An 18,448-nucleotide genomic window follows, 5' to 3' on the forward strand; every position below is an offset into this window, starting at 1 on the left:
TTTCCCACCAGATGAGGGGATTGCTGTAGTTCGCTTTGCGGGTGAGCCAGTCAGTCCAGAATTGTTGAACTTCCGTTTTGAAGATGGTATTGGTTAGGAGGTCATTGTTAAAATGCCAGTAACCAAAGCCATGAGGTTGTTGGTTGATATCAAGGGATATAGAAATGAGGTCATGATCAGATTGGCCAAAGGGGGTAATTATAAAGGCAGTAGTGATGTAGGGGCGAGGTGAGCTGCTAGTTAGAAATTTATCGATGCGTGTTCGGACGAGAGAATTGTTGTTGCGTGTGTTCCGTCCGGTCCATGTGTAGTCATGTTTATGGGGGTTCTTGTCACGCCAGATATCAATAAGGTCGTATTGTGTGACGACAGTGTGAAGGATTTTAACAGCGCTTTGTCTGGGCTCAGGATTTCCGCCAAATTTATCGAGTTGTGGGTCAGAGATGGAGTTGAAATCGCCCCCGATTATGTTGTAGTGAGTGGTGGAGAGGAAAGGCTCGAGGCTTGAATAGAAAGAACAGGGGTCTGTGTCTGTGCTAGGGGCGTAGATGTTGATAATATTGAGATGTTGACCATCGATGGTGATAGTGATATTAAAATAACACGACAATCTTAATCTTATTGGGTATGCGTGATGTTATGATGGAGATTGGGATTGAGGAGAATGGCGACACCTTTTGCGATTCAAGTTCCGTGACTGAAAAAGATGTCGCCATGCCATTCGTGCTTAATTGTTTTGTTAAGGTCGGGTGTCCAATTTGTTTCCTGTTTTGAAATGATGTCGTATTTGTTGCGTGTGAAATGATTGGAGGCAGTTTGGCGGCGATCCGACGAGCGCAGGCTGAACTTGTTAATGCTAGCGATACTACACATGACGGAGGTCAAAACGACGTGAAGAAGAATAAAGTGAGCCATGATGAATGTTGTTGGGGGGGATATGATGGTTGAGTAGAGGGTAGAGGCAGATTACTTCTTGGTGGAATTGGTTGAGCCAGGTGTTCCTGGGGATAGATATGGTAGGGGAGTGATGCGGCTTCGGCGTCGGGGAGCATGTTGAGTGTGGTGAGAGTCCGAGTCGGTAATTTGCGCTCATTTTTGTCCCTTGTGCATATTGTCTAAGTCCATATCCTGGGGGGTGGTGTTAGTAGGAAGTTGTTGCGGTGAAGTTGTTTCGGTTGCGATGCCAGTAGAAGGAGAATTTGAAGTAGTTGCTTTTTGCTCAGTTGGCAGTGTGACTGGTGTGATGGAAACGGTGGGTTCAGGTTCGGTGATGTCTTGTTCGTGGTCGGTGTTGGCAGCATGTTGTTCTTGTTGGTTGCTTGGGTCCGGAGGGGGAGAGGCGGGTCGTTCATCACAATCGTGGGACATGTGGCCTTTGGTATTGCATTTTCTGCAGACGATTTCAGGGCATTGTTGGCGGGAGTGCCCGACTTCATTGCATTCGCTGCATATGGGCTGCTGGTTGTTATGTATTATCCTGCACCATTGATCGCCAATTTTGATTGAATAAGGTATGGAAGGCTTGTTTAAGATCATACGGACAAGACAGTTTCCGTTTTTGAGATCCGCAAGGTCGTGGTCTGCTTTATACTTCAGGCGAATAACATCGCTTCTGATTTCTCCATACTGGTTTTAGCCGTCAATTATGTCCTCATCCCCGACATAGGGGCAAAGACCCACGATACTAACATTTGGGTAATGGCCATGAGATGGGTTACATGACACGTGTTGGTCGTTACAAGCAAAACCACTTTCAGTGAGGCCTTCGGCAAGCTGTGTAGTGGTGGTTTTGATGAAGTACTCGCCTGTAGAGAGTTGCGCTATGATGGTTAGTTTGTCCGAACCGATTTCTGCGCTGATGGCATCTTTGATTTCTTTGAGTGTTGCTCCAGAAGGTAATTTCAAACAGACTGTACGGCAGTGGTATGGTCGTAGACAAGAGAAAGGGGTCCAAATTTAATACTTTATAGGGAAGGTAAAAAAGGCATTTTTGCTTTCCTCTGGAGTTCGTCGTTAAAGTGAGAAGGTGAATGCGTTAGGTTATATTCAGCGGGGTAGCACAGACAACTTTCGTGATACGCAGAATCAGCTTCAAATCAGCAAGTTATGTATGTTGCCTCATGGGGCACTTTGCAAAAGTGTGCCTGTCTTTGAGCTTTAAAACAGGGTTTTTGTGGGCTAAATGGTTTGTTCACCTCTTCTGTTACCTCTGAACAGTTTTTACAAGGTTGGCAAAAGAAAAATTCGTTGATTGCTCGCATAAACGTAAAAACAAAGCCTACAACAAGTGGTTTTCCAAGGCGGTCACCTATCCAAGTAGTAACCCCGCCCGATAGGGCTTAACTTTGGTGATCGTACGAGAACCTGTGTTTTCCCTGTGGTATGGTCGTGAACAAGATAAAGGGCTGCAAGGTTAATGCTTTATAGGGAAGGTGTAAAAAGGCATTTTTGCTTTCCTCTGGAGTTGGTCGTGAAAGTGAGAAGGTCAACGCAGGTAGTGAATGACAACTTTTGTGAAACGCGGAATCAGCTAAATCAGCAACTTATGGAAGTCGCCTCAGTGCGCACTTTGCAAAAGTGCGGCTGCCTTTAAGCTCTAAAATAGGTTTTTGTGGGCTAAATGGTTTGTTCGCCTCTTCTGTTGCCCCTGAACTTTTATTACAAGGCTGCATGGATGGTTGGCAAAAGAAAAATTCGTTGATTGCCCACAAAAACTTAAAAACAAGGCCTACAACATGTGGTGTTCCCAGGCGGTCACCTATCCAAGTACTAACCCTGCCCGACAGGGCTTAACTTCAGTGATCGACGAAAACCTGTGTTTTCCCTGTGGTATGGTCATAGACAAGAGAAAGCTCTGCAAATTTAATGCGTTATAAATCTGCTCAAAAAGAAGAAATCAGGGTAAACTATACCTCCTCCTCCAAAACAGAAGTGTTTAGTTTCCAAAGGCCAAGACCTGGAGGAACAAAATCAGTTACATCAATACGAAAAAGAAAAAGAACAGAACATTGATCGGAGAAAGGACAAGCAACAATATTACAGGACAACAAAGAAGATACCCACGGAAATGGAGAGCCAATTATGTCAATGCGAGACGAAAAAATACCATCTGGCCTGACCCAAGAAAAGCAGGAGGAGGAGGAGGAGGGTTGCAGATAACGCCAGATATTAATGCAACAATTAGCGTCAAATAGCCTAGAAAGGGCCATGATGCTCTCATGGGACGTGCTATCCGGAGGTGACCCAGCACGATCAAGGGAGCGATTAAAAATAGTATTGCAATCACCCACGAGAACAATGTGAATCATTAGGGCCAAAACAGGCAAGTTATCAAGATAAAAATACTTATTGCAGAGTTGTGCTTCCGTGCATAAAGACAAGCCACACGAAAAACGGGAAAAAGAAAACAGACACTGAAGGAAATGACCCTCAGAGTCTCACAACGAATTGGACAAAGACAGGGAAGGACGATAAAGAACACCACAACCACATGACTTATTAGAACCAGGGGACACGATAAAGAAAAAGCCAGACGAATGAAACCAAGATGAAGACTCAGCGTCAGAGACAATGAGTGCCCTAAAATCAAACAACATGGACCACAGAAGGCAAAGAACAGAACCTCTGCATGAGACCAGCTCTCTTAACACCGTTGACATTAAGAGAGCAAATTGACAAAGCCATTAGGAAAGGAGAAAAGAAAAAGGCCATCACACCGAAGGCTCAGGTGCCTGACAACAAGATCTACCACCCAGGACCTGAGGAGATGTAGACCTCTGAAGACATGCCATTGAAAGGGCTCAGAATCAAGAACCACATCTTTTCTAGACTCCTGTCGAGATGTTACACTTTTTGGGTCTGGCTGCTGGCAGGTGTCGGGATTGCAGATGTTATAGAGACCGGCCAAGGGGGAAGAGGAGATATCTCCTCAGCACTCTCCTCACTCTCAGGACGGCCTCGTCCAAGAGGTCCTGAAGCCTTTGCTATGTCGACATCTGCAGCGGGAAAGGGAGAGTTAACCTGCTGATCATCCTCAAAATTAGACAAGACAATTTGGTCAAGCACCAATTGAGAACCACAAGAATCATCCTCATGCAAATGTTCGGTGGACACATGCGAGTTATCAGGAAACACATGCAAATTAATACCAGATTCATGCAGATTATCAGTACAGTCATGCACATTATCAGTAGACACATACAGGTTATCACTAGAATGAACAGTATTAACTTTGCTTGACCTAACATTTAAGTTATCAGTAATAGACTTGACATATGACTTCTACTTTTGGGCTTCTTGGCCCTTACTTTAGCACTTTCAGACTTCACCCTTTCATCCCAACTTAGATAAGCATAAGAATCAGAGTCGCAAGGAGCAAGCACACTTTGACTCTGCTGCGAGTCGGGGAATCAACAGGTGGAGGCATGCATTGAAACGCCCTCAGCAGAGAGAAAGGACCCCAAAGTAAACTGAGCAGGCGCATTAGGGGTAGAAGAAGACAAGTGAGAAGCAGCAGGTTGAGCGGCAACAACCTGAGCGGGGAAAGGTTGCACAACAGTAGAAGAAGGACGAGCATGAGATTGAGTGGAGACACAGGTGGCGGCAGCCTGGTTGGACTTGGCTGGTGTAGGATCCCAGGAAGAACGCCCGGTCTCAGCAGAGCCATCAGGAGAGGTGGTGCCCCAAGCATGCGGACCACTAATGCAATTGCGAAAGATGTGGCCTGACTGACGGCACCTGCAACACTTGAGTGGGCAGTCTTACACAACATGGTCTTTCCCACAAATATCACTCTTGACAAGGATTCCGCTATACCAAATTCGACAAAGGTGTCCATCAACATCCAAGTTGCACAGAATCTGGGCTGAATGCATCATCCTTACCAGACGAACCTCAGTCGAAATCTGATTTAAGTCAGGATAATGTTGATATGAAACACAGTCAACCACACCATAAGGTTGCAGGGCACACTTAAGGGGCTCAGAGTTAGCCTGGCCTGAAAGACATTTACGGTCTGAACACTAGGCCCACCCCAACAATTCCACAAGGAAGAAAACTTCATTATTCTCCTCAACATTTTCTTTGACAGCAGTACTAGTTTAAGTGACATGGACTTTCGAGCCTGGCATGAACTGAATCAACTCCTTTTCAATAGTGGAGTAATGCACAATGAAGTCCTGTACACTTTGTGAGTGAAACATTGGATGGGTAACTTGATAAGTCAAAAACAACGGTTTCTGTGAAACCGTTACAACCTGTTATAGGGAGGGAGCAACTGGCCAAAAGGTCAGGGACCCAAAAAAGCAACGAGAAAAGACGGAATCAAAAGAACAGGAAAACGCTTACCAAAAAAGTAGAAAAACCAAGAAAACACTTCCAAGTTAAGCACCAATCCGCGCGACACCAAAAACGTTTGGGTTGCAAGCCCATGTGGAGACCAAAAAGAGGCCCAAGATTGGCTCAAGAGCCCACCACTCACCAGCGAAGATGACCAAAAAGCTCACACACTTGTGGTACACTCTAGCCGCCTACTGCGCATACTTGTGGTATACTCAGGCCACCTACCATGCACACTTGTGGTACACTTAAACCGCCTACACCACGCACTTGTGGTACACTCAAGCCACCTACTGCACACCATAGTGGTATACTAAAGCTGACTTTTGATACACTCAAGCCACCTACTCCGCACTATTGTGGTATACTCAAGCTGCCTACTGCGCACACTTGTGGTACACTTAAGCCACCTACTGTGCACACTTGTGGTACACTAAAGCTGCCAACTCCACACTATCGTGGTATATTCAAGCCACCTTCTCCCACTTGTGGTACACTCAAGACGCCTACTGCACATACTTGTGGTACACTCAGGCCGCCTACCATGTACACTTGTGGTACACTTAAACCGCCTACTCCACACACTTGCGGTACACTTAAGCCACCTACTCCGCACATTTGCTGTTACACTCAAGCTACCTACTCCACACACTTGCGGTTCACTCAAGCCACCTACTTCACACACTTGTGTTACACTCAAGCTGCCCACTCCACACACTTGTGGTACATTCAAGCTGCCTAGTGCGAATACTCGTGGCTCACTCATGCCGCCCTCTCCACACACTTGTGGTGCACTCAAGCCCCCTATTGCACACACTTATGGTTCACTCAAGCTGCCTATTCCACACACTTGTGGTACACTCATGCCTCTTACAGAGTACACTTGTGGTACACTCAAGCCACCCAGTGCACACACTTGTGGTACCCTCATGTCGTGTAGGCAGTGCACTTGTGGTAGACTCAAGCTGCCTACAGTGCATACTTGTGGTACACTCATGTCGTGTGCGCAGTGCACTTGTGGTAGACTCAAGCCGCCTACAGTGCATACTTGTGGTACACTCAAGCCACCTCCACACACTTGTGGTACACTCAAGCCATCTTTACCCCTAGCTTTATATACATGTAGGCATGGTAAGACAGGGATATTATCTGACGTCTATGTTGTAATACTTTTTCTAGGTACACAATAACTAAATTTGTAACTTGTAATAACATGTTTAGTTTGTTCAATAAATAAACTACTTATTATCATAAGAAACCCATATAACTAGACTATAGAGGCCCCTAGGAACTTCACTGGTGAAACGCCCCAGTCCTTGGAGGTTAACGTATAAAATATATATTTGCTGCGTTACAGCATCAAGGCACCTACCAAGAGGTCCGACAAGCCATCTAAAGCGCCATTGTCTCCTGGATGTAAGAAAGAGAGTCCTGCTTGGTTTCATTTGGCTCAGACAATATCTGAAGCTTCATGTTCTTGCTTACATATTTGGTATGAGTAAAAGTACAGTTACAGAGGAAATATACCATATTGTGCCAATACTCTTTGTTTGCTGTAATCATATATCCTGGCAAGGGCTGAACCAGTGGCGACAACCTTCTGGCCCAAGACAGGCTGTTGTCCACCTCGGGGATAAAAAATGCCACTTTATGTCCTCCCAAATGGTGGTGGATGCCGATGACCTGATTGTTATTTTGATAGCAGGGTGAGTGCTTCAAAGTAAACATTAGTTTGCAACCTGATTATTAATTATTCTACTTATTATTCCCATTTTGTAGAGGCGTACGTACAATTGTTTGCCTGAAGAATCCGAAATCCGACATTCCCTAAACCCTAACCTCTCGTTTTATGTGAACTCTGTGTAGTGTCGAAATGCAACCACAATAAATCATTTTCCCAGTTTAACAATACATTTCCAGGATCTTTTTTCTGATTTTCCAATTGACATTATTTCTGTTAGGTTTCTTGGGCACCTCAATGATGCAACCTGTTATCAGAGGATACCTCGCATCAGAAGACACAGGGACAGAGATCTACTTCAACATGCCGGTCTGTTGGCTAATGGTGTCTCCACACAGATTGCACGCAACAGGAGGCAACGTTTGGCCAATCACGCATTGCGAGTAATGATCAAACTCTCTATTGGATTTCAAAAAATATACTCTTCTATTTCTGGTGTATTTCAACATTAGAGACCATTTTTAACTTAAGTGGTGTGTACTTACAGGTTTCTATCCAACAGAAGAAAGTACATAATTCGTATAGTTATACAAAATTGAACTCCATTTAACTACAAATACCAAAGAAAATATTAATTCAGTTGTCTCGGGACTGCCGTTTTCTGAGAGCCGTTCATTTATTTTTCCAGGAAAGGCTGTGATATTGGAATTTTGTTTCTTAATTTTAAAGCAGATTAAAAGGAATTGTAGACAATGAATAATAAAATCCATTGTGCAAATTGAGACAAACACCACTTTGCATCTAATAAGCTAGCAAGGCAGAAAAAGCCTTTCCACTTCTGCTTAATTGCAAAACCCTAGTCAGTACATATTACAGCTCCTTAGAAACTCAATTTACCCGGGAGGTAATGTTACGATATTAGAGTGATTTTCCTTTTACAAACTGATCGTTAAAAACAGGTCAAGACAATAGAAACAGCTCACTGGGACTTAATACCAGTGGAGTTAATTCTTGTGAAAAAGGTATTTTCAGACAACTTCAGTTTACCTTGCAGAGCATGGTAATAGTTTTGTGAACCACACCAACCCTCATAAAGGTTGTTCATAGGCTACTGCGAAGACGCCTTTATATTTCTGAGCCTGTTGCTACATACCAAGAAGACACCCTCACTTGCACTGACATTGCGGCAGTATAAGCTCCTAATTCTCGCATGGGTAAAGACAGCTTCCCAGGGCAGATGTTTCTATTACGTTTGTACAACCACTCCCCTGAAAAACCACCTCCATTGATACAATGTGGTTTAGTTCTGACCACCCAACCCAAAGCAACAATGCCGGGAAGTCTCCATGCGAGGCAAAATTAAATGTTGTTTTTATGGAGCCAAATACAATGTCAACACACACCAACACATTCACTCGTTCATTTGATGATTTATTTTCATCAGCTGTCACAGATCTTCAACTTAAATACAGTGGTCTCCACAGCTACCATTAGTATGTGGATTTACTAAAAGCACAAACCCAACTCTATTTAAAAAGCTACTTATGTACACAAATTTTTGCCAATTACTATAAGGTACAAACACAACAGCTAAAGTCGATGTATTTTGATTTCACTCTGCAGTAACTACTCAGGTCACAACGGATAGAAAACTAACAGAAACAATAAATAAATTATATACATATTTCTCAGTCAGATACAAAAAGCAAAACCCGGCCCCATGTACGATCCTACTAACGAAAAAAAACAGAGTTACAATGTTTTAAAAAATGCAAACAAAAGGAACGAAAATCAGAACGAAAGGAACAGAAAATTATCATTGCAAGTACTTGCAGGTCACTGTCATCCTACATTTGTGTTATGACAAACGTGAATAGACAGTACTGCTCAGACATATAACAGCATGTTTTCCCTTCCTAGAACTAACTTTTTCAGATCTTTAATAAGGCACCATAATAAGGCACCATAATAGTGAAGTTCTCCTTCACAAATACCTCAGCAATAAAATAAATAACTCTTATTAAGTGTCAAAATATTTTGCACCACAGAAAGAAATATTAGAATTAAAAATCCACCCAGCCACTGGCAAATATGTAAATACTGTGAAACAAACCCACAGAGTGGCATGCTAACCAATCCGCTAAACCGCCTCCCATAACACGGAATCCACCACATTGGATATAATTCACTTGGTCTCTAAGGACTTGCATGGTTTTCGACAAAAACTGAAACAGTTCTGATAAGTTTTTCATGTTAAAGGCGGGTGTCCTACATCCTGGACCTCAGTATTATGGACACTCAGTTCTATCCCTTTGATTGAAGGATGAGGGTTGTGCCAGTATAATACCTTTCCCTTTTCTAACTGTGTATATTTGATGCTAGCGCCTACCATTTGTACGAGGGGTAGCATTCCCTAGTAGGCCTCGCAGGCGAACTATTTCCTCCTGGTACCTGCAAAAGAGAAAAACCATTATCGTGGTGAAAACTTCATCTAAGAATAAACAAACCATTTTAAATTAAAATGAAAGTTGCAATCTGAAATGTTAAATCATGCCTAACAATATAATGGTTAGATATATTTTATCAGTCAATGACACAGGCATACTTGGAAAACGAAAATCTGAGTACATTAGCACTCCCAATGGACAGGAGTCGAACATATCACCTTCCAATTACAAGCTCCTACGAGTCTCCTGTAGGCAGTGGTACCCTGCATACTGCTAGGGTTTGAATGTCGATGAGTGATATATGTCAAAGAAATGTGATGTTGTGTTTTAAGCCTGCATGGTGAACGCCACCAAATGACATTCTGCCCCTTCAATTGATAGACCTCCCCAATGATCTTTTCATGCAAAGCAACCATAATCATCATCATCATCACCATGGGGTGTAATCTTAGCCGTCACAGGAACCTCAGTCACTTACTCTTACCTTCACGCTTGTCACACTCAAAGCTGTTACTCGGTAGAAACGTATCACACTTGTCATGCTCAATGCTATTACCCGAAGTAACGTATCCCACACATCACGCTCAAAGCTGTTACTCGGTAGTGGCGTATCACACTTGTCACGCTTAAAGCTGTTACTCAGTAGTAACGTAACACACTCGTCGCTCTCAAAGCTATTACTCTGTAGTAATGTATCACCATCTTCACGCTCAAAGCTGTTACTCAGTAGGCCAGTAACGTATCACACCTGTCACGCACAAAGCTGTCACTCGGTAGGCCGGCAACGTATCACACCTGTCACGCACAAGGCTGTCACTTGGTAGGCCGGTAACGTATCACACCTGTCATGCACAAAGCTGTCACTTGGTAGGACGGTAACGTATCACACCTGTCACACACAAGGCTGTCACTTGGTAGGCCGGTAATGTATCACACCTGTCACGCACAAAGCTGTCACTTGGTAGGCCGGTAACGTATCACACCTGTCATGCACAAGGCTTTCACTCGGTAGGCCGGTAACGTATCACACCTGTCACGCACAAAGCTGTCACTTGGTAGGCCGGTAACGTATCACACCTGTCACGCACAAGGCTGTCACTTGGCAGGCCGGTAACGTATCACACCTGTCACGCACAAGGCTGTCACTCGGTAGGCCAGTAACGTATAACACCTGTCACGCACAAGGCTGTCACTTGGTAGGCCGGTAACGTATCACACCTGTCACGCACAAGGCTGTCACTCGGTAGGCCAGTAACATATAACACCTGTCACGCAGAAGGCTGTCACTCAGTAGGCCGGTAACGTATCACACCTGTCACGCACAAGGCTGTTACTTGGTAGGCCGGTAACGTATCACACCTGTCACGTACAAGGCTGTCACTTGGTAGGTCAGTGACGTTCACACCTGTCACGCACAAAGCTGTCACTCGGTAGGCCGGTAACATATCACACCTGTCACGCACAAGGCTGTCACTCGGTAGGCCGGTAACGTATTATACCTGTCACGCAAAAAGCTGTTACTCGGTAGGCCAGTAATGTATCACGCTCGTCATGCACAAAGCTGTTACTCGGTAGGCCGGTAACGTATCACCCTTGTCATGCACAAAGCTGTTCCTCGGTGGGCCGGTAATGTCTATTATTATCTATAATAGGACGAATTTAAACAATCGTTCAAGCAGCGGCATCACCTGTATTTCTCTTTTCCCTCTCGTCGTTCACTAACTCGACGTGAATGTGTAAACTTAAAATGAGCGTGGACTGGAAAGAGGCCAAAGTTTACTTACTGTACCCTTCTGAGAAGCAGAACTTACACCTACCCCTACAAAGACAGTTTCCCTGTTGATACGCTTCAGTGACCGGCTGACCGCAGGCGATTTACTGGGCCGGTCGGTCTGTTGGCGGCAAAATCCATTCCTTTAACATATCACAATGCAAGATCGAGCGCAAATAATTTTTGATGTATTTTACTTTATAATAAAAATAACTGGATTTCTGTCCTGTTTTGTGCATTTCATTAGTTTTGGGACACTGCCTTATGGAATGAAAAGTCAGGAGCTTTAATTTTCCCATGAGAAAGAAAAATTCAGTGCTAACTCCACGTGCAGTTGTCAAGCATGAATAACTACGCAAGTGCTGTTGTTAGGATCTTCAATGAAAGAGATAAAACATGGCAATCTTTAAGGCTTTCCTTGAACTGTGATAACAAAAACAAAAATGGTAAAAATGAGCTATCTTTTTATTTTTTGTGAAATTTGTCATACAAATGGGATAAACCAATGGCCGTTTTTATGCTAGAGACGTTAAAGTCGTCTCTGGTATAAAAACGGTAAATAAGACAGACGCATTTAACGTCTGACGACTTTAACATCTTTAGTTAAGTGCGTCGTTTAGACGCACTTAACAGGCGACTTTAACGTCTCAGACGTTACATGCGTCTAGTATAAAAACGGGAAGCCCTTACTGGGACGCATTTAGCCCTGACTCGTCCACAGACGACTGGCATGAGTTAGCGTTGGATAGGGTATGGTTTTTTGGCCTCTCTGCCCTGAACAGGGTATATAATTTCAAACGAGTCTGCCCTGGACTATTGCCAATAAACACTTGTGTAACACAAGAACTAGATGTTGCCTTTGTCCTAAATAGGGCCTTAAAATAGAGGACATTGTCCTACACAGGGTAGGTATTTAAGGTTATTTTCGTCCTAAACAGGGTCAGGGTTTAAAACCCCAGCGGTACCCTTATACCCAAACATGGGTCAAGTGCCCCCCCGGGAGTCTCGGGGCAGAAAGTGGAGTGAAGTTGAGCTTAGGTCTACTTTTATGCGTCCCGTTTTTATACCAGACGGCTTTAACGTCTCAGACGTTAAATGCGTCTAGACGACTTTAACGTCTCTAGTATAAAAAAACAATGAACCGAAAAAATTGGCTTCTTGTTCACCTTTGCGCTGGTCAATGCCGACCTCAGTCACGCATTGTGAAAAGTGTCACGCAAAGAAAAAAAAACAGAAAAAAGTAAAAAACAAGATAAATCCATACAGGCTTATTGTAGTTATAGTTGTTGCTAAAAATATATTGCTTATTTATAAAAGAGGTCATAAGTGTCTCCTAATCGAGTTCAAACTCTACAGTTAAATCTGACAGTTGGGCCTCACTTTGTGATGCTGTTTACTGATAGTTAAGTTAATTTTTATAGTCGCATTATTTTGCGCGCGAAATCTATCTAATAAGAAGCTTAATAAGGGTTGCCTGGATCCATGAAAGAACGTGAATAAATCAAAACTGAGCTCAGTCTTCCTTGCTTGTCATGATGGGCGACTTCAAGGAGATTTTCAAGACCTTGAAAGACCTTTTGGTCAGTGAAGATTCATTAGCAAATAAAAGAGTGATCGACCTGCAGGAAGAGCACAAGCAAATCCTCCGTGCAGAATTGCAAGGCGTTTCGAAAGGAAATATATCAAAGCTTTCGGAAGATACGCTGGGGACATCTTTAATACCTGAAGAACAACGTGGCCATCGAGCTATGAAAGTTACCGGGGATGGGAATTGTCTTTACAATTCGGCATCAGTTTTCATTAAGGAAGATGAGACACTAAATGGAACCCTACGAGTACTAACTGCGTGTGAACTTTATTTAAACGTCAAATTCGTCGAATGTTAAAGATCTCTCAGGCAAGTGGAGATTCTTCATATTCTGAGAAAACGCTGCTTACTTGGTGGCCTCTGCAGCTCAAAGTGGCAAATTTGATCAATTTGAAGGGGTTTGCGTACCATTGGCAATGTTACCCGGTCTCAGCAGCTTTGTAATGTTGTTCATAGATCATTTTTGCTACTAGACGTCAGTCTCTTCCTTCTCTTTCTATTAGCAAAGTGATGTGTTGAAAACGAGCCGTTTGGCGCATTAAACCTACGTGTAATATGTCATGAAGTGTCCTCCTTTACTTTTTTTTTGGCGACTGCATTTTCTTTAATGGCGACCATTTTACAATTGAAGGTCGCCAAAAGGCGACTTTTTGAAAAAGTGAACTTGGAGCGCTGCACTCATCACGCACAAAGCTGTTACTCGGTAGGCTGGTAACGTATCAGGCTCGTCATGCTCAAAGCTGTTACTCAGTAGGCCGGTAATGTAACACGCTCGTCACACTCAAAGCTGTTACTTGGTAGTAACGTATCACACTCATCACGCACAAAGCTGTCACTCGGTAGGCCGGTAACAGTAGTAGGGTATCAATGCATCCATTAGGAAACTTAACGACCGTGCACCTTAGGAAAGAGTTAAACATTTACCTTTTGAGATTTGTGTCTATATAGTGTTGAAGCCGTGCCTGCTGTTCCTCGGCCATAATACATCTAGTCATCAGAGAGGCACGTTCACTTTCAAGATCTTGCTGTTATTAGAAAGAAAAAAAGACTTATTTAACAGCATTTTTGTCTTTCAGATATGTGTACTGCTAATGCACTTCAAACAATGCCAAACACAAGAAGTCCCTCTATTTATAGACTTGTATTTACTTCCTACAAATATTGTACTTAATTGAAGCATGACGTATTCCGTAGCGTTTCTCAAACGCATTAATAACTTATCAAGAGAAAACAAAGAAAACCACAACTATGACCGTGGTTTGGATACAGTGTATGTGTTCCTAATAACCATAAAATTTTTCCAACTTTAGCCTAGAATTTCTTCAAGAATTATTGATCATTTGAGAAGCCATATCAAACACTTGAAAGTGTGTTTCATCAGATACCCAAACACCTCGAAGTCTTCAAAAAACTTGGCTGCACCTCGTTCTTTCAACCTACCTCTCAGTGTTTGGATCTGATAAAACATGCTTTCTCGTGTTTGATATGTGTTTCACTACATTACCACCTTTCAATACAATGTTGAGAAAGGCGGCTTAGCAATTAACACCATGTTTGATGAAAATGTTTGATCCTTTAGCTGGGTCTTTACTGGGTCTTTACTGCCTCTGGCCGATCCTGAATCCTCACGCCGCACGACAAAAACCTCTGGTACCTAGAGTACTTCCTCAGAAAAAAGGTACACAACTTTACAGAAGGTTATACCTGCGTATTAAGTGTGAATTCTCGAAGTTGCTTCCTCAGATACCCCCAACCCATTTCTACAGTTGCTTGACCAGCAGGCAATGACCTTTTGATGAAAAACAGACATAAAAATACTCAAAGTTAAGAATAGTTGGTACAATTGGCCTTCTTTATCTCTCTGTCAAATTGGCAGTAGTACATACCCTCGACTGGCTTTCTAGGGGATAAAGAAAACTTTCTTATAAACGTACACACACTGACAGTAACTGTAATCCTGTCACTGTGTTTAAACGATAATGGCAAATATAGCTTAAGCCATAGTTAATAAAAGGCAATGGTTATGATGCTTGACAAACTTCTTTGTTATATGTTTTTGTTAGCCTTGACTGTGCACAAAGCACAATAGAGTTTGAAATGTTTTGGAACAACTAATCAATAGAATTGTTCCTGTTAAGATATTCAACTGTGATGTGAACATTAAAACAACGGATTGTGCACGGTTGCATAAGCTTTTAAACAGTTGATTAGAGAACTGATCGAATATTCAAAAGGAGAACATCTTAGAAAGCCTCACATCAGCTGATCTGTTGTCACAAGAAAAATTCCAAAAGAATGTACAAAGTAGTTCACTACTCACTGTGGGTCTTTGTGCTGTTCATCTGCCCTCACAGCCAACTGAGAAAAAAATACATGAAACACTTTTCTCACAATATCACTAGTACTAAATGAACAAACAATATGGTTAATTAGGGTGGGATTTAAGCAAGCTTTACAACTCTGATAGTCACAGAGTTTACCACGTCAACACCAAAGGTTGGTAAAACGACCCTCAGATCCTACATTTTGCCAATTATCAGCAAATCTAACAAGGCCTTGAAAGAGCTAGACACAGAACAAAACCGCCTGCAACATTGCCTGTTATTCCTACATTCCACTGAAACTCGCCTGCACACAATACTGATAGATGGAATTGTGAAGCAGAATCAGGGATGTACGCAAGTGACAGTTTCATTCTACACAATATTATGAGCAGGTTTTTGCATCAAAAGTGCCGGCCTTTAAAAACACCTACTAGCTGCGTTTCAGTCTTCAAGACCACATAATTATAGTACAACTTTACAACCATCCTATACAATACACCACTTAAAAGAAACTTTTGAGAATATTACTACAATGAGGTTTATTCCATGTTAAGGTGAGGGTCATTATCAATAGCTTACAGTCTTGCTTCTGATTACAATAATTACTAAAAAACTAGTAACAACATGTGTACCTTTTGTTTGAGCTGCTCATTACTCTGTCTTAATTCTCTGAGATCAGACTGGAGTTTGGCAATTTCCCGACTCTGTTGAGAAAAAGGTACACACTAAGACTGAAGGAAGAGAAAAAAAGAATACTTAGTACACAATAGGAAAATATAGATCGCTAAGGACAAAGTGTCCAAGGCAAACATATCAAGTACACCTCTTGATATTACTATTTTTCCTACCTCCCTCAAGAAGTAAACGCTGAGTTAATTGACTACCATTAATTAGTTGTTTACTTAATATCACTCAAAGATGGGAACGTGAAGTTGGTCTATTTCAAACTCGTCTTCCACTTGATCTCCTTTTAATGTCTGAGACAAACACTCCCTAAGATAGACACTTTTCTACGATGGACAGATCTCTAAAATGGACTCTTCTCTTGGACAACCAACAAGCAGTGGAGACCTTTCTTAGGCAGCCATTCAGAGCTTTGTGTCCTGACAAAGGTATTATTTGAAAGACTTTTCAAACATTAAGCGAACAGTGTAGGACAAGAAGGATAAAAAGACCAACCTGTGCCATTTGCAGTTCACTCTCTGTTGGGAGGTACAACTCAGCTTGGTCTACCTGCTGTACTTGACCTCCTGCTTTGCTCTCTATATCAAACTTTAACATTCTGATAACAAGAGAATGGGATCAACGTTATAAACAACGCATACAAAACAAAAGTGCAATCTAACTGCAATGTTCAAGCAAAGTGGGTCTTGGAGAAAATAGAGTTGAAGAAAATGTTTAAAAAAATGTTTAACAGTATGTCATCGAATTGTGTGGAATCTTGAGCGAATATGCTGCACTTGATAAATCAAATCAACGAAATACATGTGTGTGACTGGTTGAAAGCCATTTACCACAACTAATACAGAAACTGAAAAGTATTTCAATGAGTATTTCAGTTCGTAAAGAAAAAAGGAAAACTTGCTTGCTTTGAAGTGGAAATTCTAGCCTCTACAACCTTGTCTTCTTGGGCCAAACATACACTCCTTTTACCACAAATTGATGTAATCATGGATTTCTTAATTCTAGCAGAGTGTATTGGCTGCTTGGTAGCCTACAAAGAAATAAAACGTGAAAGGGATGTAGAACATTTTCATGTTAGCCTATCAGCCCCATTAGAATTGTGCTGGTTGAACTCATTGCAGATGATTGCACCATTTGGCCTTATCTCTTCTATCTCAAAATGAACAAGTTAGGAATGTTTAATAACAGGTATGAGTGAGTATGTGAGTTACTATTCAGAACACAGGATAAGATCATGAAAGGACTTGTGGCTACTCATAGGAACTGTTGTGTGCTCCTCAATATGAAGAAGTTTGATTTCATTTATCATAAGAATTGTGAAGCATAAATAAACAAATAAATAAATAAATAAAAATAAATAAATAAAAATAAATAAATAAATAAACTTTGTTTAACAAGGGTGACACTTAACAGTCTGACAACTGACAAACCTGTGGCCCTCGGATTCCAGATCGAATTGGAATTTGGTACTGTTGGTTTTTGTGGAGGGAGGAAAACCGGAGAACCCGGAGAAAAACCCTCGGAGCAAGGACGAGAACCAACAACAAATTCGACCCACATATGACATCGAAGTCCGGGAATCGAACCAGGGCCACATTGGTGGGAGGCAAGTGCTCTCACCACTGTACCATCCCTGCTCCCCACAAATATTTGAATACATTTAACTGTATTACATTATTATTATTGGAGGAGCAGGGATGGCACAATGGTGAGAGCACTCGTCTCCCATCAATGTGGCTTGGGTTCAATTCCTGGAGTTGACGCCATATCTGGATTGAGTTTGTTGTTGGTCCTCGTCGTTGCTCCAAGGGTTTTTCTCCAGGTACTCTGGTTTTCCTCCCTCCACAAGGACAAACATTTCCAAATTCCAATTCGACCTGGAAACAGTGGACAAATAGCCACTCTGTGGATGTGCCCCTAAAATTCCCATTTATTTATTTATTCACACTGACGAGACCGAATGTGGTGTTTTGAGTATAATGCCCATGCTTATACACCGTGCATAAGTTTTCATTTCCCAATAGAAAATGCTCAAACTTTCAACTGGTTTGTGCATCATACATTTAGGTCTCAACCACATGTATTTGTTCAAACGTTTTCTGTCTACACGTGCACATTTTTATTCATTTTTACTGTCCACAAGAAAATGACTGAAAACGCTGCATTATACTGAATGTTAATGTGCAAATGTTTCTGAAAAGCACCATTTTTTATCATTCATGTAAGAAATGTAAGCTTGAATTGTACACTACAAAAACCTAGTTTCCTGTTAGATCCAAGGAAATACTGTTTTCCAGTATAAGAGACTGTAAAACATATAAATGTGAATAGAGAATGAAAGATAATCTCAGTATGTTCGCTGTGTCAAAATATTTAGACAACTTATGACAAAAAAAACTAACCCTAGTTTAATGGCCTTAGCTCCCACGAGTCTCCTGTGGCTCAGTGGTAGAGCATCCGAACTAGTGATCGGAAGGTCTTAGGTTCGACTCCTGATAGGAGCACTCGGATTTCTTTTTTCCGAGTATGCCTGCGTCACTTTCCTGAATAATCATCATTCTCAAAAAATACTAAGTTGGAAAAAGTGATACTTTCGGTACAAACAATGCCATCATC

At 42.0% G+C, this 18,448-nt stretch overlaps 1 protein-coding gene and 2 pseudogenes across 2 annotated transcripts in view; all 3 read right to left on the reverse strand.

Moving 5' to 3' along the window:
- Positions 1-2,275: 2,275 nt before the first annotated feature.
- LOC146460453 (5S ribosomal RNA) lies at positions 2,276-2,394 on the reverse strand (annotated as a pseudogene).
- A 331-nt stretch (positions 2,395-2,725) lies between these two features.
- On the reverse strand, positions 2,726-2,843 carry LOC146460454 (5S ribosomal RNA; annotated as a pseudogene).
- Positions 2,844-8,428: 5,585 nt separating this feature from the next.
- Positions 8,429-18,448, reverse strand: part of LOC146460455 (coiled-coil domain-containing protein 78-like) — a 59,260-nt gene continuing 49,240 nt past the window's right edge. Inside the window, exons 16-21 of one of the 2 annotated variants that reach the window (XM_085088157.1) lie at positions 16,328-16,430; positions 15,781-15,852; positions 15,145-15,182; positions 14,529-14,613; positions 13,749-13,849; positions 8,429-9,469 (exon numbers count right to left, since the gene is read on the reverse strand). In XM_085088157.1, coding sequence (XP_084944283.1) covers positions 9,397-9,469; positions 13,749-13,849; positions 14,529-14,613; positions 15,145-15,182; positions 15,781-15,852; positions 16,328-16,430 — 472 coding nt within the window. In that variant the 3' untranslated portion in view covers positions 8,429-9,396. Of the gene's footprint in view, positions 9,470-13,748; positions 13,850-14,528; positions 14,617-15,144; positions 15,183-15,780; positions 15,853-16,327; positions 16,431-18,448 lie in introns of both variants that reach the window. The other variant, XM_085088155.1, reaches the window with a different exon arrangement.

Source organism: Pavona decussata, unplaced genomic scaffold, assembly GCF_977016875.1.
Source record: "Pavona decussata unplaced genomic scaffold, jaPavDecu1.1 SCAFFOLD_213, whole genome shotgun sequence".
Taxonomy (NCBI): Eukaryota; Metazoa; Cnidaria; class Anthozoa; order Scleractinia; family Agariciidae; genus Pavona; species Pavona decussata.